Source organism: Sciurus vulgaris (genome assembly GCF_902686455.1).
Source record: "Sciurus vulgaris genome assembly, chromosome: 7".
In the NCBI taxonomy this organism is placed as follows: Eukaryota; Metazoa; Chordata; class Mammalia; order Rodentia; family Sciuridae; genus Sciurus; species Sciurus vulgaris.
In genome coordinates, this window is record NC_136467.1 from 54,578,885 (window position 1) to 54,603,862 (window position 24,978).

Here is a 24,978-nt window from a genome sequence, read left to right on the forward strand (position 1 = left end):
TGAAATGCCTTTATTTTTTACGCTCTGAAATAATTTCATTTAAAGCATATAACTGAGTAAAATAAAACTTAAAAAGTTGTTTTTAGGGAAAAACATTAAATTCCTTTTTCCTTATACTTCAAAGCTGTTAGATAAGATGGTTGTATAGTCAGATTTCAGATTAGTACATATAAAAAGATAGTTTTTTACTTTCATTTCAATGTTTACCATTCAAAATCAACTTTGTTAAGAGTGGATGAGGACATTTGAATTCCACTGAGAAAAGAAATGAATAGATTAGAAGCGTCAATATTTGATTAAAAAAAACATGAAAGAGCTTAGTTGAAAACTGGAAACTAAAGAAAATATTTTTGATGGCTGGAAAAGGATGCTTTGGATTGTGGATGATAATGTTGATTGACCTGTGGCTTAGGATCCAGAATCCAGAAAAGCACCTCCTGTTGAGGTGAGTTACACACTGGGTGGGGGGCACAAGCAGAGAGCTGGCTGACAACATCTCAACTGATGCTGAGAAGACCTGGACCTGAAGTGGTGGTCCTGAAATGAAGGTCAGCCACAGGGAATGTGGGCCCCATCCCAGCATCTGGGAGTGTTGGGACAGTTGCATGATGGGTAAGGAAGTCAGGTGGTGAGTCAGTGGCCCCTACCTATGGGGGGATGTGATGCAAACTCCCAGGGTGTGGCAGCAAGAAGAACAGGTCATTTCTGGGCCCAGTAATTCCCGGACAAACTAAAGATGCAGCTGTGAGGCAGGAGTGACCTTCCTGGAATGAGGACACAGCAGTCAGAAGACAAACACCAGTGGCCCTTATCTGTCCCACCTGATTTTTTCCACCACAATAGCTAAAGTTGGTGTTCCCACTACTGTCTCTCTGATGGAGAATTTTCTTCACCAGGAGTCAAACGTTTTATTCCAGAGTTAATGTGAAAGGCATTTATCTTGTCCAGTGTACTCTGTGTGATGTTCCACTGAAAGTTAAAATAGGATCCTTCATGACTTTGACCTGTGAAGACAGGGGAAGGCAGGGAGAAGGAAGGTAAATATTACAGGAAGGGGAAAGAGAAAAGAAATAAGGAGAGGCTGTGCATTTGGAGGATGACACTGTCCACCTCGCAGCCTCAGGCAGGGTTTTCCCTGCAGGTACAGGAGAGATGTCGGGCAGTGGTGGGGAGGACAGGGGAAGAAAAGAAGATAAAGTGAGAAATATCGCCTATTTTACTGTTCATGTCAAAGATTATATTTTAGGGGTAGAACTGGATGTGAAAGGGAGAAGCTGAGCTAGCACATAGGTAAACATTCTCCATCCCTTCCTTAGTTCTGTGGTAGGTTGTAGTATTTGTTTTCAAGACATAAATTCGTCGTATAAGACAGAAGAAGATTTCATAAGTGACACATGGTTAGGCAATAAGAGCCAATATTTTATACAGAAAATCTGGCTCTTCCGGTTGCTGTGAGCATTTCAAGAAGGAATGAGCTTCAGAGCCAAACATTTTTGTCTTACAGTAGTTTAATTAAGACAGCGGGAAGGGTGTTATCATAGTATATGTGAATGAGGAATCAGGAAATTGTGGACTCAAAGATTCCTTTTTAGATATCTTTTTTTTCAAATACTTTTTTAGCTGTTGATAGACCTTATTTTATTCATTTATTTATATGTGGTACTGAGAATTGAACCCAGTGCCTCACACATGCTAGGCAAGCGCTCCATCATTGAGCCACAACCCCAGCCCCTTTTTTAGATATCTTTTCCCTAATCACCCTCCATGAATTTGCAAAACCATAGATGTACTAATATCTGCTTATGTAAAGTATAATAGCTGTGCATTGTATGTAAGGAGTGGAAGATTCCCCCAGAATCCATTTCACCTCCTTAGGAGTGACATCCCTGCTGAGAATATAAGTTTCAGGTGAAATCCTGCCATGTTATTTAACAAAAATCAATAATTACAAAATATTTTATACACTATTAAGGGTCATTTATGCTTTGCAAGACCTATTTCTCCCCCTTTATTATTTGGCAGTTTGGAGATTAAGATAATCCTTTGGCCAGATTCTCTGGCTCCTATTGGATTGGAGAATGGAGTTCTGAAAGCCCTGGGAAAATGGTAATTGCCTCACTGTTTCCAACGCCTCTTCCTTTAGTGATCAGGGTTTAAAACTTTCCCTGTATCTTCTCGGGTTTATTTTATGTTTTTTAGCATTTAAACAGCTTTATGCAGATAGAAATTTACATATTTAAACTGCATAATTCAATGGTATTCTAGTCACTATAGAAAATTTTAGGACATTTCGTCATCCCCCCAGAAGGCCTGTAATTGGGAGCAGGCACTCCCAATCTATGACCTTCGTGACTGTTTTCTTTCAGTTAGCATCATGTTTTCAGAGTTCATCTGCATTGTAACATGTGTCAATGTATTATTCATGTCTGAATAATACTCCATTGTATGGATATACCACATTCTGTTCATCCACTCATCAGTTGAAGAACGTCTAGGTTTTTCTGCTTTTTGGTTACTATGAAAGTTGAGATAACATTGATGTAGAAGTTTTTGAGTGGACATTTTCATTTATCTTGAATATACCATTTTACGTTCTCACCAGTGATCTGTGAGAGTTCTATTTTATCCTTGCCAACACTTATTATTTTGGTCTTTTTTTTTTTTATTATATCCATTGTAGTGGAAACAGGGAAAGTTTTAAACCCTGATCATTGAAAGAAGAGGTGTTGGAAACAGTGAGACAATTACTAAAAAGGGTATTGTGGTTTTGATTTGTATTTCCTCCTGGTGAATGGTCTTGAGCATCTATCTATTCATGTGCTCAAACTCTGAATTTTTAATTTCTAGGGAATATAAAAGTCACTCACTTTAATACTCAAGAATATTTTTAAAAGAGTGACCAAGGACCTGACACAGTGCCACAATCCATCCCTTTTACCCTTCAGAGGTATAAAATGGCAGGTGGTTGCCAGGACTACCCAGAGCTAGTTCAAAAACCCCCTTGGTACAGCTTGTGAAAATGTACCCCTCTCTCCCAAGAGCCATACTGCCATCTGCCAGGAACTCATGACTGAGTCATTCTGAAGTGAATGGCACCTCCTAGAGTTGTTGAGTACACAGCTCACACAACCGTGTGCAGGAATCCCGGTGGGTTTTTTCTGGGACATCGGAGAATAGCTAAAGTGATTACTCTAATATTCTACATTACCATTGAAAATCAAGTTGCCCCTTCCTTTTTCTTCAATAGCTCTTAGGTTTAATGGTCCTTCTATACTGAAAAGTTTGTTGTGACCTCCAACTCCACCAGTAATGTAGGCAGAATAATATTTATCATCATGAATTATACAATTCTACCATCCCAAAGGGAAGGAAAGCTTGCAGTCTTAATTCAAAGTAGGTAGGAAGTACTAATTGTCCCCCGATATCTATTCTCCTGTTGTTCCTTTGGTAGCAGAACACCCAAGGTTAGCAGGACACATGGCCACCTTGCAGATGGCTGTATTTCCTGCCTTCCTTAAAGCTGTAAGTGCCACATATCTAAGTGTGAGCAATGGGATGTGAGTAAAAGTGATGCGTGCATCTTTTAGACCATGACTTCAAGAGGAAAGATGTGACCGTGGCTTCCCCTTTACCTTTCCTGAGGCTGGAATACAGAAAGAATGGCAGAAAAATGAAACAGCTCTCTTAGGCCATGAGATGGAAGCCATATGATCTATACTTCTTGCTTTGTGGAATATGTATTAAGTAAAATATTTCTATGAATTAAAATGAACAGTGAATTCTCTTTCTAGTTAAATAACAGCAGAACATGGCTTCCTTATAGACTAAGTTCTTTGCTACAAATAATAGTTGTTACTTTATTTTAGTTATTTGTTCAAAAATCTTCCTTCATTACTAATTTATCTGTTTGTCCCTGGTGTTCAATATAGTGCCATGCACATATGAAGTACGCTTTAAATATTTTTATTTATGGTATTGAGTCAGCAAAATGTAGCCCATCACGCACTTTGTTTAGATATTGTCCTGTATATTCTGGCAATTTCAGAACCTATCTAAAAGTTTTATTTCACTCAGGGCACCATTCTGCAGGTCTCTCTAACATCATTTATCTACACAGCACTGGGGATTTGGAAATGAGCAAGCTTTTTCTTCATGGAGCTTAACTATCTAGGAACGAACAATTTCCTAGACCCCTGAGATCGTAAATATTCCCTCCATGAACTTGCATGCTGTACTCACCTGCAGTGAGGTAGAGTATAGAGAGCACATCTTAGAATGACCAGGATTGGATTTGACTCTTGGTTTCACTACTTTGGATCATATCTTGTGAAAACATTGTATATTCCATTTATTCTTCCTCGTGCTTTTATCTCTACCACAAACTTGACTAATTTAAGCCTAAAGAAATACCATTTCAAATAAATAGAAATAAATACTATAGGTGAAATTAAGTGAATGTTGTGTATTATTTTCCATTACAAATACATATTTACATTTTAAGGTTGAATGGATTGAATAAAAGTAACATAAGTTAATAAAAATTGCAAATTAGTTTCATGTTACCTAATGTATCATACAGAATGATTCCTCCACTACATATGTATGTGTTTTCTTGTAATAATTTATAATAGAAGACACTTGTGTATGTGTAGAAAATTTCCGGAAAGATTCACAAATAACTGCTAACCATGTTAATCTGGAAATTAGTGGCTAAAATTTCTAATGGTAGAAAACTTTCACTTTTCATGTATATACCTCTTACCATTTGATTTTTCCTACATGTATTTGTTAGTTTTTAATTACAGGAAACTAGTTTCAATTGGAAGTGATGATATCAATATATAATAAAGTGCCTTACCAAAAAAATTTAAAGAAGAGTATGTAACTTATTTAACGATTAAGATATTTTTAGATCTTGATTTAAATCATATATATATGATTTTATATATATATATTACATATGTGATTTTATACTTAAAATAAATTTTATACTTAAGTATAAAATCACATATATGTATTTTAGAATAGAGAATATTTGCTTGAAAAAAATTCTGAAAATTCAGAGGAAGAAAGTATGCACATTTTTACACTAGAAGGTTTTATGCAAATTGTATTTAACAAGTAAGTTTTGACATAATGTTCTCTTACTGAAACTACAAAACTATCCTTTTCACTCTACCAACTGAGCTATCTCCCCAGCCCCAGAAATGGGAATGTTTGAGAGGACTGTTGAATCTTCTTTTTTAGCCAAAGAGGGTTGAAAGATCTGTTGTTGAAGAACATCAGAGAATCCTCTGATTCTTTGACTGACACATCATGTATTCCAGTGGCCATAGGGTGAAGGGGGAGGATGAGACCAATAAGACTATAAGAATGTCTAGGTGGAGGATGTCTACACTGAAGGCTTAATGAACTAAAATCTGAAAAATAATTCTTATCCCACTGAACTTGTGTATTTTGAAATTAGGCAATAGTCTGAAATAGAGTCTAAGAGAATGAAGTATTTCTGCACTAGGTTCAGGTATGGCCAATGTATTGTGGATACTCTGTGAAATTTTGGTATCCTAAATCACGTGTAATTATAGTATTTTGGGCAGAGAAGCCATAATCACCATTTTTTAAAATCATTCTTTCTGGCTTAATTTTATGCTTTTCATTCAAATCAGTGCTTTAATCAAAGTGATGATTCTTATGCCATTAAATAAAAAATATTTCTAAGTAAATTCAAATATTTGTAAGTATGTTGTAAGTACCCAATTGGGTACTTAATTCTAATTAATTCATAATTTCTTCCCTTTGTGAATGTGAATTGAGGTGAGGAAACTGTTCTGCTTCTTGTGTCCTGGATATAGTAGAACTACATATATTTGCCTTTTTTCTTTAACTATACTATTTTAAAATACACACCATTTTTAAGAAAACAGCTGTTGTCTTTAAGTCAAATTGCATGCATAGCACTTGGGTCATTAGAATGGAGACAAATTACCTCATTAGTAGAAAGCAACTCTCCTCAAGGAACTAATGTGGGGCTTATATTTTTGGCATAGTCTGAGAAAAAAATCTCAAGACTAGTGAATATTCTTATTTGTCTCATTGCTACTATGATTTGCTAAAAATCATTTTGTTATGCTTCTACATGTTTGAGTCTGTGATTTTCTGGTCTGTTTTGAGCAGATAATTTTTCTGTCTTGTATCCAAAGGCTTTGAGCGATAATACTTTTTTCTTTGTAAAAGAAAGTTTGTTGAATGTGTACATTAGACACATATTCAAAAACAGAGAAGGTCTGAGATGACTAAGAAAGTTGGCCTTGGATCTGTCATTCTGTTGGTTCAACAATTTGCTTCATTGGATTCTGTTGCTGTTGTTGTTACTGGTTTCCATCCTCTCTCTCTAGGCTGGGAAGTGATGATACCCATTTTGAGGTGAGCATGGCTAATGATGGATGTGAAGTGCATCGTTTCGATCCTAGTGTCAAATCAGCTCACATTCTGGAAAGTCAGCGCCTTTGGTATCACCGCTTGTCCATCGATTGGCGGGACCCCCATCCAGCTATTGCTGCCCAAAAGCTACATAGCAATACCAGAAAACTAGGAAGCATTTTGAATGAATTTGGGCATCACAAGGTGAGACTTTTTGTTCAATTTCATAATTTGATTAATTGAACAAACCTATAAACTCTCTTCCCTTAAAAATGCAAACCAAGGATAACATTGACATTGCAAAGTTGAAGGTCCAGTTTTAATCTTACTGATCGCCTGCCATTATTTATAGAGTCAGCTCCGTAGACATAAAGTTGTGGCAGTGATAGAGATATTTAAATTGATTTGAATTTTAGTTGCTGTTGAGTAATGCGAAGATCTTGGTCAAGATTGGGCAAGAAGACTGAGAGAGCTAATGCTTGGGCTGGAGTGTGTCTTTTCTGTTTAGGAATGGATTTAAAATTTACAGAAAGAGCAAATTATTTTTGTTGGCCTCATATACAAAAATATAATCAGAGCCAGGCTTATGATTTTTTAAATTTTTTAATTTGACAGAATGCATTTATGCATTTTGATAAATCATCCATAAATCATACATACGGTAGGATCCCATCGATCATGCTTCCGTTTGACAAAAGTACTCATGTATAGTATTTCTCACTATTGTAACATGTTTCTCACTCTTTTGAGCCTCCAGACTCTTAGTATTCAGAAATGTGTAGCTTTGATTAAAATTTGCTTTATGAAATTGAATAGACATTTTGTATGTGCTATTTATATAATTATGTCAAAGGATGTCAAATCTCTGCAAATATTTCATTGTGAATGGACAGCAAAAGAGAAACTCGATCTTTGAACTGTGTTCCTTGAAAGCAATTTCTAGCATGATATACCAGAGCTAATTGCCAGTCCCAGGCTGATGCTCGAGAAGTTCTGGGTGCAGCTAGCTGGTGTTCGATCTCTAACCCTTCTTGGGTTTGGCCTGTCTTGGCCTATCCTTCCCAGCCAGAGATGCCACGTGCATGATTCAGAGCATGTCAAAATGGTTGTCTACCTGAAAAACAGGGTGTGTGGGACTCAACTTGGAACTTGAGTTGGCTTCTTGATTTTAGCAAAAGGGTTCTCTCCCTGCATTACTCTTTCTCCTCCTTTTCTTCTTTTTAAAAAATTCCCTTGAATTAGATAGCTGAAGCTTCTTCCAACATGAAAGAATTTACTGTTCTTTTAACATGTGCTTAACTGTTGATTTGTATTTTCCTTTGCCACTGAGAGTAATTAGCATTTAATAGTCAGGAATCTTAATGAAACCTACATAGTACTTTTTGGGTAAAATCTCTGAACACAATTTTTTTTTCATGTGCTATGAATTTTTTAGTAAGTGTGGAAAGAGGCAGGAGCATTGTTTCAGAATTTTATTTGTTGTCATTTCTTTGGTAAATGATTCTCTAATATGTCAAATCTAGATTATTCAAAGATCTAATACTTATTCTCTGTATTCAGTGAGGAGTCTTGCTGGTCCTCCTTCATGCTCTTTACTCCCTTGGTCCTTTCTTCCCTCACTGTTCCAAGTAAAGACTGAAAAGGGAAAAGAGGTGAAATTTGATGCCATTTTGCATTTTTCAATGTTTTAGTAAATGATTTGCTAAAGGTGAGGATAAAATAAGGCTTTGAAAAAGTGATCTGTGGGGTATAATTTATATAACTACATTTCCAACAGAGAATGCATTTTGGGGTAATAATGTTCATACCTGAATTATGTTTGTTCAGCTACCTGGGAGCTGCAGCAAGCAATCCTGTATACTGGGAATAAAGTATGAAGCCTTTTTGCAACACTGCCCCTGAGATAGCAGAAGTATTTACAATGATCCCTGAAAAAAGGAAAATGCTTTAAAAGATTGCTTATATTCCTAAGATTACTCATTTTTATTAAAAACATTAATAACATTGAGAGTGATCTGGCTCAGAATTACCAGGTATATATTTGCCACTCTAAAAATGTCCCTCATTGACGAATTCAAGGGATACTTTTTCTTTTTTCTTTCTTTTTTTTTTTTTTTTTTTTTTTTGGCTGAAATGCTTCAAAACAAAACAACAAAAACTAAATTCATTGGTGAGTGATTGCTTCCATTAGGAGCTTGCTTCTAGGAACTATGCAGTGCAGATAAAAGGAAACCTTGTTTGTGGCCTGTAGCAGGCACAGTCTGTTTTCATACAGACATTGGCAAATAGGATGTGGCTGTGGCAGGGGAAGCAAATAGAATACTAAAAAATGTCCGTGTGTTTGCCTTGCTTTCTTTACTCACTGATTCTGATAGTGACTCTAGAAACCAAACCAATTTAAAAAAATCATTTTTCTGCATGACTTTAAAATGCCTCATCTAGTTTTGTAATAATTTCCATGGGATTATTTTTTTATCTTCTCTATGTCCGAACCTAGATTCCAGCCACTCAAGCAAAAAGTGGATAAAATGTGAATAGAACAAAGGCAATAGTGACAGAAAGATGCATGTGGCTTTTGCGTTGCTTTTAAAACTCTGCTAATTTTAACTTCAAACAATAAATCAGAAAACCTTTCTAGAGCATAAAGCAGAAGCAGCTGCATCAGCAAAACCATGTGAACCAGCAGCCCAGCCTGTCAGGAAATAATATCTCCTGGATCCAGCATTATTGAGAATGATTAACTGTCTACTCTGCTGAAGTGGTTGTTGCTGTTAACTGAGCATATGAATTTTTCCAGAACTTATCGAAAGTTTCTGCTTGCATTAATCATACTGTATGCCTCCCCACAATGTTATTACATCTTCAGAGTTTCCTAAATGATCTGGGCTTGTTAATGAGAAATTATAACTATTGCTATTATTTTCAGTCTTAATAACGCTGCTGATAACATGAATAACAGGGCTGCCCGAGAGTTCACCCTTGTGAACCCATCAATCTCAATATGAAGCATGAATCTGCTTATTAGAGTTTGGCATTGGGCAAGTAATTTAACCTCGCTGACACTCAGTTTGATTGTCAGTAAAATGAGGACAATAATGCTCCTAAATTGTGACTTGTTTGGAGAATTAGATCTGAGAACACAGGGTAAAAAGTCTCCAGCGGAAAGCCTGGCATGGATTAATCACTTATGTGTTTTCAGTAAATTCAAAGAATTGTTATCGACAAATTCAGTAACCTTTTGCTAAATTTTATAGAAAATCTTGCCTTTTTTTTTTTCTTTTCTTTCTTTGTTTTCAGGGAAAATGTATCAGAGATTTCTCTGGAAATTGCTAACTGCACCTAATTCCTGTCGAGTTTTTAATGAAAGCTTTGTGTGAAACCAAAGGGCAATTGGTCCTTCAGACTTCCTTGTAAGAGAGCTGTTAGTGTTTGTGCCTGGGGCACCGAACAGCTTTGCTAGTGATTGTATAGAAAGTAAATACTTCGCTGTATAGAAATTAAATAAGCTGCTAAGAATTAATTGGAATCTGTTCCACATGAGCAGATGTCGACCTCAGGGGCAGGGGCTCAGTGGTTTGAAGACCTAGAGGAACTGGGCTCCCTGCTGGTCAACTCCAGGTTTCTTCCCTCCCTTACCCCTCACTACCCAGCGGTGGCCCAATGTCCCCTTGGGCCCTAAAAGAAGTACTGTTTCTGCCTCCCTGGGCTGGAAGTTTGCCATTGATTCCAAACCATCAGTTTTGTTGTGTGATTTCTGGGTTTGAGAAAGCATGGGCTTTGAATTTAAACTGTAAAAAGATCTTTTCTTTTCTTTTTGTTTACCAAATTGACAAATACAAATTTGATACTGCCTTGTATTGAAATACTTTTGGGAATAATACTCAGGCTTTGCTACTGGAAATAGAAAATAATGTTCTTTCGGGAAGGAAATTTGACCATATGTATATGTCATTTTTTATTCTTAGAAATCTATTTTTTTGGCCTAGAATTCTATTTTGTTTGCTATTAGTTCAATGATACCCACTTTTTTTGGTAAGTATTTATATGAAATACCATTCTGGGTTCCTTTATTTTCCTTCTATTGATAGAGTTTTAGCTTTTGTGTAGCTTGTAAAGGCAACATATTCAAAGTAAGTTTGGAGTGTTTTAAATTAATCAGATAATCTCTGTCTTTAAACCGGTGTACTTAATTCATTTGGATTTATGTTTATTGTGATTATTGATATATTTGGACTAATTTCTGTTCTTTTAAATTGGACTTTTGGTTTTCTGTATCTTTTTTTCTCTTCTTGTCAAAGAAGAACATAACATAAGTAACAATTTTGTTCCTTATGGAATAGCTTTATTAGTATTATTATTATTATTTTCAGTGCTGGAGATCAAATTCAAGGCTTTGTGAATTCTAGGCAAGTGCTCTACTACTGTTACATCCCCAGTCCTATCCTTACCTTTTAAATTCACATAATTAGCTCTAAAATTTTTAAAACAACATATTAAATCATTCAGTCTTTCTAAGTTCCTCCTAAACATGACAAAGATCTCCTATATTTTTATTATCTGAAGTTTTACCATCTTTTTTAAAAAATCATTTTACTTTGAAAAACTAAGTTGCTCGAATAATGCAAAAAACATGCACATATTTTTCACTGAGACTCATTTGTTGTTAATATTTTGCCACATTTACTCTCTCTCTCTCTTCAACAATTATCTCTACATATTAAAAAATCAATAAAAAGGAATGGATGAAAACTTTCATTATAAATGAAAACTTCATTTCTGTGTATTGTTATTGCCAATATATTTGAACTAATTGCTTCTTATTTTGATATATCTCAGACTAAGAGCTCATTGCATGATGAATGTGGAAACAGTAGAAATATCCTTGTGGAAGTCAGGGAAGAATAAGGATGTCTATCATCACCACTTAAAAAATAAAACTAGATTAGAGCATTTTTTAAAAAATTTTATTTTGAAACAATTATAGATTCCCATGTAGCCATAAGAAATAACATGGAGATTCCCTGTGCCCTTCACATAATTTTTCTGAGTGGCAAATCTGTAGTATATCACCACTAGGACATTGACATTGATGTAAGTCAGATACTGAACTTTCTAGCACCACAAGGATCATGCTGCCTTTTTATAGCCACACCTACCTTCATCCCTTACCGCCTTCCCTAACCCCAGAAGCCACTAATCACTGATCTGCTTTTCCATTTCTATAATCTTGTCATTTTCAAGAATGTTACATAATTGGAATTATACAGTGTGAAATCCCCATTGCTATTTAACATATTTCTTAAGGTTATAGCTAGTACAATTAGAAAAGAGAAAAAATTTAGGCATAAAAATATGGAAGAATGAGGTAAAAATGTTATTATTTGAAGATGTATTATTATTTGAGGACTTATTTGGGGATAATATGATTATATACTGGAAAACTCAATGAATCTAATGAAAAATATCAAACTATAATAATTTAGTGCACAGTACACAAAAATTTTAAAACTAAACTTTTATGAATAAAAATCAGCTCAAATACAAAAAGGATGAATAGAAGCCTTTTTTAAAAGCAACAAAAGATTAAAATCTTAAAAGTCATGTGTAGGCTCTACAAGAAAAAAACTACAACCATTCAAGAATTTAAAAGAAAACTTGAGCAAATTTAAAGACAACACATTCTTGAAGAGGAAGACTCATCATCATAATGATTTAATCTTTCTTATATTAATCTGTTTATTTAACATGATCACAATTTATTTGATAAGCAAAGAGCTAATTTCACTGGTATAAAGAGGCTTCAATAAATCAATAAGGACAAGATGCACAACTTGATAGAAAATTGGATAAAGAAACAGTTGATAAGGGACAGAGGCTGTAGCTCAGTGGTAGGAGTGCTTGCCTAGCATGCATGTGGCTCTGGGTTTGATCTCCAGCACTGCAAAAATAAAACAAACACCTGATGCAAAAATAGTTCACAGAAAAGAAAATCTAGCTTATGTGTAAAGTCACTTGGACTTGCTCATATTAAAAAAAATCAAATAAAGGTGCACTTAGACATGTTTTTATCAGGTTATCAAAGATAAAAAGTAGCAGGAATTTAACTTGGTACAACTTTCTTCAGGGTAGTTTGGCAATATCTATCACATTGTAAATGCAAATTCAGCAAGTCTACTTCTTATGAAATTTCCACACAGTTGTTGTGTGTGTGTGTGTGTGTGTGTTCAATGGTTTCTTCCTATAGTCTGAATCTGGAATGTCTCCCCAAAGCCCATGTGTCCTCAGCTTGGTGCTATCTGGAGGTGGTGGAACCTTTAAGAGGGTTCCACCCTAGTGAAGGAAAGTTAGATCATTGGGGGTGTGCCCTTGAAGGGAATATTGTGACCTCTATCCCTTCCTGTTTTGCTTCCCAGCTGCTATGAGGTAAGTAGTCTCCTCCACCATGTGCTCCTGCCATATGCATTGTCATGCCACAGGCCTAAAAGCAATGGGACCAATTGACCATAAACTGGAACTTTTGAAACTGTGAGCCAAAATAAACCTTCCCTCCATTCAAGTTATCTCAGGTATTTTGTGGAAAGCTGAATAATACACTTCTCAATTTTCTTTATTTTCTACTTCTTGAGTTCCTTTAGATATAGTTTGGAGTCTTTCAATCTATCTTCCTTCTCTCTTAATTGCTTTTTCATATTTTAAAGTGTCTTTCACTGTCTTACTTCAGGGTGAATTTCTCAGCACAAGCTTCCAATTCTCCAGTTCTTTAATTTTTCTATTCAACTGTATCCAATTGAGAGTTTACACCATTTACTGATATTTTTATATAAAAAGACTACATATTCACTTCCAAGATTTTTAATTGGTGTTTTTCCTGTCCATTCTTTCTTTTGTAGTTTTTCGTGTTTTATTTAAAAATGTATCGTTATGGCTTATGTGCTTGTGGAAGTAAGTATTCTTTTTGATTGCTGTGAGTATCCTAAACCTACTGTTCAATAAAATTAATTTAATCTTGGAATAAATTGATATTTTTGTTATTGTTTTGTTTGTTTCTCTTTGATTTTGTGTGTATTTTGGAATTTTGGTTTGCTGGCTCATTTTCAGCAGAAGGATTTTTTGTTGTTGTTTTGCTTTGCTTTTTTCTTCCTTTTTTGACTTAAACTTTTCTGCCTAGTGATTTTATAATAGCCTTTGGGACCTGGTCTTATATAAGCATTTGGAGGCTGCTACTCCCCTGGTGTCACTGGGAATATTCCATCACGGAACCATCTAGGGGCTGTTACATTTGATGTTTCCTAGGGTCTGTCTTTCTTTTCTTATCTCCTCAGGTCAGTGACTAGTTTAAGCCAAACTCCAGTCAGGGGTTATTAGCAATTTACTTTCAGCTCCTTTTTGGAGCTAGGGAGTTTCACCCTAGCCCTTGGCTTTCATTAGTGAACCTGGCTCTGCCTGCTATCCCATGGGAGCAGCATTAGCTCCTATTCCCTGGAGGACCCATGCACCCCAGCACCACTGTCATCTGCTTTAAGATGGAAGCCCAGCACATCCTGACTTTAGTGCTGCTCACTGCTTTGTATTCTGGTCAAATCAGATATTCAACTTGTCTTTGAGCCTTGCTTTCTCCTTTTTTTTTTTCTTTGTCTTTCTTTGAAATAATTCTACCTTTTTATTTTGTGTTTGACATGGGGGTGGGGTGCATACTTTCATTTAAATACACTTTAAATGAATTCAACTTTCTTAGAATCATTTGGAGAAATAATGTTCCTGGGCTCATTCATGGTTTGGCTGTTGTGGTTTACTAGTACATATTAAACATACCTAGTAAATGAATGATTTTGAAATGTTTATTTATATTGCCTCCAAATCATATTATATATCATTATTTTGAAAGGTAATATATATGTGAATCAACTGGGGAATCTAGTTAAAATGCAAGTGGTAATGCAGGAATGGGATTGGGATTCTGCGTTTATAGTGAAGTCTGAGTTGAAGCTCATGTTGCTGGTTGGGAAACTATGAGTAGCAAGGTCTGTACCACACTTGGAGAGACACAGAACCAGAGGCTATTTAATTGTAATTGTCAATACTGGATCTTGAACCAGGGCGGTGACCCCAGAACCTGAGCACTGGGCCACATTGTGACCCATCAATGTCTTCTGCCCTCAGCGTAGTCCCTGCCAAGACAGTGTGAAGGGCAGGTACCGTGCCTTTCTCCAGATCATTTTCCCATCTGCAACCTATTGCCCAATATTTCTGTAGGAGCTACCATCCTGGGACAAATTCTTCCCCAAGAGGGAAGATCTTTTATTCAAAATGTCCCTTGCTGGCCTACCAAATCAGGTCAAGGCTCAGGCATACCTAAATTCTAGGCGATTAATGATTTATCCTTGAACTGAAGCCCTGCTTCTGAGATGTGTGTTCCTAACTGAGCTTGTGCCATATGGGCAGAGACCCTTATCACTGGGATTTCCATTCCAGATTCCTAATGAAATGCTCTAGAAATAATTAGGATGCTTGTCAACCTAACTTTCTATCTAGCACATTCCTAAATAAAATGTGTAGGGAACTAGGGTTTGAATACCTTGTCTTTAGACACAATCTGCCCCACAACTATAAGGAGCAGACTTGAGCATCCAGGAATCTTATGGGAGGTTATTGATATTTCAGAAGAATGTTTGGGTGGGAAACTGTATGGTATAGACATGAGATGTCCATCAAAAGCTCATGTATGATACAATGCAAGAAAGTTGAGAGGTGAGATGACTGGGTTTATAAGAGATTCAGCCTAATCAGTGCATTGATCTACTGATAAGGATTAACTGGGCTGTAACTGTAGGTAGGTAGGGTATGAGTAGAGCAGGTGGGTCACTGGGGGTATGGTTTTAGGGTTTATACTTTGTCTCTGGTGAATGGAGCTCTCTCTACTTCCTGGTTGCCGTGACCTGAGCTGCTTTCCTCCTCCATGCTCTTCTATCATGATGTTCTGCGTCACCTCAAGTGCAGAGCTAGGGAGTTGGCTCTCTATGGACTGAGACCTCTGAAACTTTGAGCCCCAAATAAACTTTTCCTGCTCTATAGTTATCCTTGTTAGACCTTCTGGCCACAGTGATGAAAAAGCTGACTAAAACAGAAACCTTACAGAAAACCTGATATGGTGTGGTAAATGCAGAAGCAAGTGATTCTTTTAGGTTCCAGTGTCTTCCATCTAAATTCATTTATATTCTTTTTTCAAAGAGAGGTGTGTATCATTTAGCATATTTGAAGGCAACTTCATCTTGTGGAATTGCTATTTAATCACGAAGGTGCTGTGTTTCTGTGAAATAAGCCAGTGGCAATTTAGCAGTAATGAGTCATTCATGGTGCTGAATTGCAATTGGAAATGCAGAGACATCTTTCCATCCCCATCAATCTGCAGTGGACCCTAAGGACAAGCCATCTTGGGAATGAGAGAGAGTCCAGAACTTCTCAACTCAACACTTAGGAAATGAGTTTTGTTTTGTTTTGTTTTTTTTTTTTTTTTAAACCCTTTCTGCTTACTCATCTATAATGTTGAGATTTACCATGGAGAAAAATGTCTTGGCTCTTCTTAGTGTTTTTCAAATCATTTAGTATTCAGCTAACATGGAGCTCCAGTAGATTAGAAAGGCATCTAAAGAGAGAACTGAGTATATCAGGATTTAGCTGTGTTTTCTTTGATATATTCTCCCATCTGTGTTCCTTGGGCAGAAGCTGTACTGATAAGCTTGTGTGAGAACAATGTTCTGAAACCTGGAGACCCACTCTCACTTATGTGACCAAGTGATCCTCAGATTCTAATGTTAGGATGGAAGACACTGGATGATAAACCAAAATAGTGGCAATGGCACACCACAAGTGAAGAATTCTAACTACAAAGGGAGCTTGATCGAAATGTCAAACCCAGGACCAACCACAGAGATTCCAGTGCAGTTGGTTGGACACGGAGCCAGGAACCTGCATTTTTAACCAACCCCACCCCACTCTAACCCAGGTGACATGAAGACCTCCTGTTATGAAATGTCCCCCAGAGGCTCCTATGTTGAAAGCTTGCTCGCCAGTCTGTGGTGCTCTTGGGAGGTGGAGAAGTCTTAGGAAGTGGGGCTCAGTGAAGTGGAAAAAGTTGGGTCACTGGGGCATGCCCTTGAGGGGACAGTGAGACCCTCTCTCTCTCCTGACTGCCAGGAGGGGAGCAGTTTTGCTCTGTCACATGCTCCCTGCCATGATGTTCTGTCTTGCCATAGGCCCCCAAACAAGGGAGCCAACGGCCCATGGACTGAAATCTCTGAAACCATTAGCCAAAATAAACCTTTCTTCCTTTTAAGTTGGTTGTTGCAGGTATTTTGTCAAAATGACAAAAAGCTGACTGATACACCACTCTGAGGAACCTCAGTGTATGTGTTCTTCCAAGGACTTGAATGGTTCAGCCTTGCTTATGCAAATCCCTCCCTCTTGGTGTACATAAACCATGTAAGGAGGAAGGGGAAGAGGCCCAACTGTCAGCTTCTGTGGCATTTTCCCTGTCTTCTCACCAAGTCTCTGAGTCCCCTGTGCCTCAGTTTCCCCTATCATAAGGTGTGTGGCATGACTCTCTGCCACTGGAGATATTGTGCAAGCATATGAACTCATGTTAGGGAGAGAAAGGAGCAAAGAGTTTTCATGAGACCCAAATTATGATTATACTTTTTGGAGAATTATTATTTTAATAATTATTTTTTTATTTTTTACAGATTGCATTTTGATTTTTGGAGAATTATGACTATTGCTTCTTTGAGATTTTTGAAGGGGTCCAGAATTATTACAAAAGAGACTGGGTGTGGTGGCACACCCCTGTGATCCCAGCAACTCAGGAGGCTGAGGCAGGAGGATCACAAGTTCAAAGCCAGCCTTAGTAGCTTAGCCAGGTCCAAAAGCAATTTAGTGAGACCCTGTCTCTAAATAAAATATAAAAAATGGCTGGGGATATGGTTCAGTGGTTAAGCACCCCAGGGTTCTATCCCTGATACAAAAAAGAAAAAGAAAAAAGAATCATTACGAAAGAGGAAGGTTTCACATATGGAGGAAGTTAGCCTCCAGGGAGTTGGCATTTGTTTTTCTTTGTTGCTCAGTACTGGGAGTGGGCGGACTTGTCTGAGAATCTTGCCATTTTGACAAAGTTTGGGGAATAAGAGCCAAGTGAATTCTGAGGGAGCAGAGAACTATAAACTCCAGGTGCCTCTGAGTTCCCTGGGTTTCCCTTTGTGTGACTTCCCTTCCTAAAGGGGATTGTGCATCCGTAGAGGAATGTCACGTCCCATGCTGTACAGCTCTGATTTGCAGGGTCACATAGCTCTGCAATCCCTTTATGTGTGTTTAATAAAAGCTTAATGCCTTTTGACAATAAGAGCCCTGAGAACTCCCTATCACATTAGCGAATCCTCTGAGGGAGTGTATTCCTGAGCAAATTCTTCCAGGTCACACCCATGCTGGCCATTTCTGCCTCAGGAGCTCAGCCACACCAGTTTTCATGGTGCCTGAGAATAATAGACACATGCAGAATCAGGTTCCAAGTACTTGGGAAAAGGTGGTCAAGTTTCATTTTGAGGTAAAACCTGATTTATTTTCCAGTCAGTGAAAATGCCAGGAAAGGAAGATTTCATTCACCCCTTTTTAGTTAAAAACATAAGGACCTTTTCAAAAACACAAATTTCCTAGCATGGAGTGGCATTCAACAGTTTTGCAATTAAAATGATAATGCAACATTTCTTACAAGAACTTCTCTTTAAAATCAGTGCGATGGGTTCACAGCACACCATTAGAAGGAATTATGTAAAACAGCCTCTCTGTTCCAAATTTTATTTTAAGATTTAATTTATTCCAGATTCTGCAGGAAAAACCATCCATGTGACAAGCCTGCTAACAGATGTCAATTTAGTTTTATAGCACATGCCTGCACTTCAGAGTTGGAAAATGGAGATTATTCTTTTTGCCTGCTGTTTATTACACACCACAGCTTCATAACTCTGTGCCCCAGAGGAGAGCTGATTAATAACCTGTGGGCAAGCAACTTACTCTGCTTTGTCTTCAGCTCTGTTAAGCATAAGCTTTATTTCACATTGCCCTTTTGGATTAAGAGAGATACTGGAAAGAGCAAAGGTGACCAAAAAAATGCAATTTCTTTGTTTTAATATCACTTGGACAAAAGATTTGCTATAGTGTAAGTAATATATAAGCAATATACGATAAAAAATAACGATTACTTCACTAGACAATTAAATCTATATTAAATTTTGTACAGCATTTTAGGTAAAACAAAGTAACTCTGTATGATAAATGTAATGTCAAATTTTAACCAAAGTAAGAAATCTTCATTTCTTCCCAATCACAGCGCCCATTTCCCTATGTTCTCATGGTAGAGTAATTATGGATTTATATGTTGAACTTCTGTTCATATTCCCACCCATCTGCCTATTCATAAAGTAAATATTTATTAAGCATATTCTGTAAACTAGATCCTATGCTTAAACAATTAAGATATCATGATAAACAAGTTCCCTTTTAGTTTTTCATTTTTAATTGTGATAAAATACATATAAAATTTACTATCTTAACCACTTTTAAATATCTTAATAACTTTAAATTAGTAGTATTAGTTCAGTAGTGTTAAGTGTATTTGCATCCAATCTCTAGGACTTTTTTTAGACTGTACTCATTAAGCAATAATTCCCCTTTTCTCTGTTCGTGTAGCCCCTGGTAACCTCTACCCTACTTTCTGTCTTTATGAATTTGCCTATTGTAGATACCTCATGAGTGGAATCATATTTTGCCCTCTGGTATCAGGTTTATTTTACTGAGCATAATGTTTTCAAGGCTCCTCCATGTTGTAGCATGTGTCAGAATTTCTTTCCTTATTAGGGCCAAATAATATTCCATTGTATGTATACACCACATTTTGTTTATCCATCTGGCAATGGACACTTGGATTACATCCAACTCTCGCCTATTGCGAGTGATGTTACTATGAACACAAGTGTACAAATGTCTCTTCCAGACCCTGCTTTCAGTTATTTTGGATATATACCCAAAAGCGGATTATAGTCCATATGGTAACTTTATTTTCTATTTTTCGAGGAACAACTATACTGTTGTTCATAGTGGATATATCATTTTATATTCCCATAAACAAGTCTCAGATTAACATGCAGTTGAAAAGATAGAAATGTGATAATGATGCTAAAAAGAAAATGTTTGGTATGCTACCAGAATGTTTAATAGAGAAATCCAATGTAATCTCTTACTCCTGATGCCTAGTCTGCAGAGGGACTTGATAAGCATTTGTGGTTGGGTGAATGAGCCCTTGGGGACAAGGTCTCTCTCCTTTGTTTCCTTCTTGCTTCTCAGCCACCTTCCATTCTATAGGAATGGCACTGGGGAACAACAGAGCACTTGTAAATGGATTACTGATCTTTTTCCCCCTTGGTTGTCTCTGTTGCTCTCTGGTGACCCTTTGGGTAACATTTTTTCAGTATTCTTCCTTTCCTCATTCAAATATGATCTAATATTCAGAGATGCTGAATTATTTCCATCAGATCCCTGCTTTTTCTTTGAGGGTGGAAGAAGGAAGCTGCCTGTGGATATGAGAGTGTAGTGATATTAGGAAGTAGTGGGACATTTGGGGAGAAAATATTCTTTCTATTCTTAGAACATTGACTTTATTCTCTAAAGAATTGTGCTCTATTAAGATAGAAAAAAGGCCTCTTCTCATTTTCTCACTTGACTCAATCAGTAATATTTTTCTCAGTTACATGATATTTATAGCTATTTTAAATTGAAATTCAGTCTTGAGATTTTTCAAGAGAATTTCAGATATTTAAAATATATTGACATTATATTTGAAGACTTAAACTTCTTGTTCCTGGTTTTTATAAAAGAAATCTGCTTATTTGATCCTCAAACGAGTGAAAGGCATAGCTGTTATTCTGTCCAATTTTTAATTTTGCTAGCAATTGAGGCAAAGAAAGAAGCTGGCCACAGAAATATTTGGCACTGCTCTTTCCTTAGAAATTTATATCAGTTTTGATGTTTGCTGGGTTGTTATTATTCTCATTAGCAAAGAGATCAGTTGTCTGTCTTAAATGAGTCTCAGGGTTTCACACAGTTGCTCTGGTCTTGGTATTATTGGCACAGGAGAAAAAAGATTAATGACATTTTCTGGATGCTGGTTTGGGGACTGATAGTAAATATCAGTCCATGAGGCCCAGTGAATGAACTGTTGGCTCTCAAGAGACCTAAATACCAGTGCTACAACCTGTTAGTTGTGTAAAATGGAACAGGTCAATTAAGCCCTGTAAGTCACATTCTATGATTTCTGTAAAATTGGAATAATGCCTTCCATGCAAGACTGTTTCAGGGGACTAAGAACAAAGACTATAAAGAACCTAGCACAGTTGTTCTCCACATGAAAGCTATTTATCAAATAGTTATTGGGTTACATTGATTTCAATTGTTTTAGGACAATATTCAAATTCTGGGGATGGAGCACTAATGTATGAATGATTCTGTATATTTTATTGCTCTCTTACTTTCTTAGTGATAGTAGGTAACTTCTAGTAGGTCAACCATTTACTCCAGAAAACGCTGAAGAGGGTCAGTATTCTGGATTGGATGTTGGAAGTATTTAGAACGGTAGCAGTGCGAATTGGATATCCAGACAGCCTGTCCATGTACTTGGGATCAGTTTTTCTGCAGTGAACAACCATGGACACAATTGTGTGTTTCAGAGAGTCACCTGTTTCATGGGCATTAGTAGAGATCATGTAATCCAGTGCTCTTGCCAGGTGCCTCTCTCGGGCATAAGTACTTGAAGCTACACAGACCTATGAGTATATTATTATGAAGTAAGTAGGTGGTGTTGACATCTTTGAAGATACTTTAGGTAGCAATAGTTCAAGACTTTTTGCTGTTTGAACTAACTACTAAGGAATATTCTGGATGACTTAAATTATTCAACCAAATCCAGGAGGCTTTGTTGCTCACCTGTCTTTGTTGTTCCCCTCCTGTGCTACCTACTGTGTTAAACATGAACTTCTGCTTTGAAGTGCAAGGTCTGAATTCAATCTTCCTACCTGCTTATTTCTCACTACTTTCCTAAAGGTATTCTATGCTTTAACCTAGCTGGATGGCTTTATTTCCAACTTGCCTAAACACTTTGATCTCGTGTAGCTTTAATCACAATTGCTATTAGCTCTAATATTTTCTCTGTACTTGAGTAAGTGAAAAAAGTCACTCATCTTTCAAGTCCTTTCCCAACTGCCATCTCTTGCACAGAATCTTTCTCAAAAGCATTTAGTGTAATTTTTATTTCATAAATGACATATGTTCTCTGCAGAAAATTCAGATAATAGGAAGCACAGAAAGTAAAAAGGTGGAAATTAAAGTCACCAATAATTCTACCACTGGATAGATGCTGTTTCAGCCAGTTTTTTCACTGCTGTCACTAAAACATCTGACAAGAACAATTTTAGAAGAGGAAAAGTTTATTTGGGGACTCACAGTTTCAGAGGTCTCCATCCATAGATGGCTGGTTCCATTCCTCAGGACTGAGGCAAGGCAGAACATCAGGCTGAAGAGTATGGTGGAGGAAAGTGGCTCATATGATACTCAGGAGGCAGAGAGAAAGAGACTCCACTTGCCAGATACAAAATATATACCACAAAGGCTGTCCCTAGTGACCCACCTCCCCCAGCCACACCCAACCTCCCTTCAGTTACCACTCAGTTAATTTCATCAGGGGATTAATTTGCCGATTGGGTTAGGGCTCTCATAATCCAATCATTTCTCCTTCTAAACCTTCCTGCATTGTCTCACACATGAGCTTTTGGGGGACCCCTCACAGACAAACCATAACAGCTACTATTAGTATACATAATCTCTCCTTCCCAACTTTTCTCCTCTGTGATATATATATATATATATATATATATTTTATATATATATATATATACTATATATATATACTATTTTATACTATATATGTACTATTTTATAATCTGTTTTATTTCTTAATAAAAAATTGAACATCTTTACATATTATTAAACATTTCTTCTAGATATATTATAAACATTACTTGTAATAGCAAAATTCTGGAAAATAATATTATTGCCCTTTTATAGGAATCTGAATAAATGAGCTATAGTAAAACCCATCCAATTGAATATTTGGTGACTAGTGAAGTATCTGCTATATTTACATTTTGTTAATATAGAGAGCTATCTGAGATAAATTGTTCAGGACTCAAATCAAAGTACCAGAAAATAGGTCTACTGTTACAACCAAATTTGAATAACAATAAATACGTGTATGTACAAATAAATGCTTGTATATGTACTTCAGAGCATAGATCTTTGGGTAAAGATAGTGGGTAAATGTACTGGAGAGTCTTTAGATAAAGGTACTTTGGGACCTTTGGGTTTTTGAGTAAAGTGGTATGTTAAGTAAAGATATTTTGGGGAAAAAAAAGATATTTTGGGTACAGGTACTAGGAATTCTGGAGTGGGAGACACTTTGTTCTCGTGAGGGATTTGAACATTTTTACACCATGTGTATTTTATACTGTTTTCATGTAGTCTTATGTAATATATATCCACAATATAATTTTTAATAGTAGCTTATAGTCTAGTTCAACAGATGTATCATAATTTATTTAATCATTTCCCAATGATATATATGGAATGTTTTAAGTTTTTGATTACTATCATGATTTGGATGAAAGGTGTCTCCCACCTGTGTGAGACAATGCAAAAAGGTTTAGAGGAGAAATGATTGGGTTATGACAGCCTTAACCCAATCAATGAATTAATCCCCTGGTAGGGATTAACTGAGTGGTAACTGAAGGCGGGTTGGGTGTGGCTGGAGGAGGTTGATCATTGGGGGCATGCCTTTGTGATATATACTTTGAATCTGGCGAGTGGAATGGAAGGAATCTCTCTCTCTCTCTCTTTCTCTCTCTCTCTCTCTCTCTCTCTCTCTCTCTCTCTCTCTCTCTCTCTCTCTCTCTCTCTCTTCTGATCATCATATGAGGTGCTTCGCTCTGCCACACTCTTCCACCATGCTTTTCTGCCTCACTCCTGAGGAATGGAGCCCACTGTCTATAGATTGTGACTTCTGAAACCATGAGCCCCTAAATAAACCTTTCTTCCCATATCATTGTTCTTGTCAGGTCTTTTAGTCACAGCAGTGAAAAAGCTGACGAAAACAACTACCATGAACTTTTCATATGCATTGTTAAGGAATTTTCATATGCATTCTTAAATTACCTTCGAGAGAGTTTGTGCCATTTTACTTCACTGAGATTCTTCCAATGGGTGTGATTGATTACTTCTTTGAATTTCCATAAAACTTTGTTTGCAAGTATTTTGTGGAAGTTAGCTAGTTTCTTACCTCCTCCTAGAGAGCTCTCTATGTATACATATACTATGTATTCATAGTATACTGTGTATACTATGGTATAGTATCCTTAGTATACTATGTATCCATAGATATACTGTGTATCTATGCCACACATTATGAAATTGCAGAGATAGTAAGTTTGCCATATTCACCTTTCCCCCCCACTATAGCACACAGAACAATGCCTGGCTCATGTAAACTATACAGTAAACAAATATTAGATGCATCAAAATGAATGTTTCACTCTGTTAATGAGAATCTTTTTAAAATAAAGGCAGTAAAACTTGTTCATTGGGCTGAGCATCCTGAGATCATAGTTCTCTTTGTACACCAGTATCTTCTTTGTGGAATATCATGAAATACCAATGTCTGTAATCTAACAATTTGAGCTAGTATAATTTCACCAAGAGAAAATATGACTATTTATATGTATGCAACATGAAGTCATGTAAACAAGCCACAGAATTAGGCAATATTGACTACTTCAGATTTTCTCATTAGTAATTGGTTGCCACTTATCATTTATTTTTCTTCTGTTGGCTTTTGGAGGCAGGCAATTAGCAGTCAGCATGAAGGCTTAAGACACACTTGATGAGTTTCGTCATGTGAGAAATTACCTTGATGTGATAACCTCACATATACTACTGGTTAAGCTATCCCAGAGGTTATGGATCACAAGAGAAGATGCTCAAATCGCATGGTTTATTGAATCGATTAGAAACATACAGTGGGAAGGAAGGGCAGGGAGCTGGAGTAAGTACAAACAGAGTGGAAGGAGGACACTGCCTGATTCCTGATTGGCTGATCACCTCCCTCTCCCTCATGCTCATCCTCAGCTTTCTCTTCCCCCTTCCCTCTTCTTCTCTTATGCCTCACCTGCTCGTGGTGTGGCTAGCCGGACTAGAAATAAGGTTTAGATCAAGGATGCCGAAAGGAAGGGATGTAGGGTAAGTGCTCTGGTCACAGCTGTAAGCTCATCAATTTGACTATGAATAGCTATGATTTTATCTGTGGGGCTAGAATGGTGGCCAATTGGTGACCTCATGAATATTGAGTGATATACATATCTCCTCTATATTTGATGTTTAGTAACTACTTCAGTGTTTAATCAGTATTTCCAT

General features: G+C 36.8%; 2 protein-coding genes across 3 annotated transcripts in view; both read left to right on the forward strand.

Annotated features, from left to right (window-relative positions):
- The window catches only part of METTL24 (methyltransferase like 24), a 91,885-nt gene that overhangs the window by 44,721 nt on the left and 22,186 nt on the right, over window positions 1-24,978 (forward strand). For both annotated transcript variants that reach the window (XM_079149156.1, XM_079149155.1), the window contains exon 4: window positions 6,396-6,624. In XM_079149156.1, the coding sequence (XP_079005282.1) occupies window positions 6,396-6,624 (229 nt within the window). The remainder of the gene's footprint in view (window positions 1-6,395; window positions 6,625-24,978) is intronic.
- WASF1 (WASP family member 1) overlaps window positions 6,527-24,978 on the forward strand; it is a 153,857-nt gene continuing 135,405 nt past the window's right edge. Inside the window, exon 1 of the mRNA XM_079149142.1 lies at window positions 6,527-6,624. The gene's annotated coding sequence lies outside the window, so the exon portion shown is untranslated. The remainder of the gene's footprint in view (window positions 6,625-24,978) is intronic.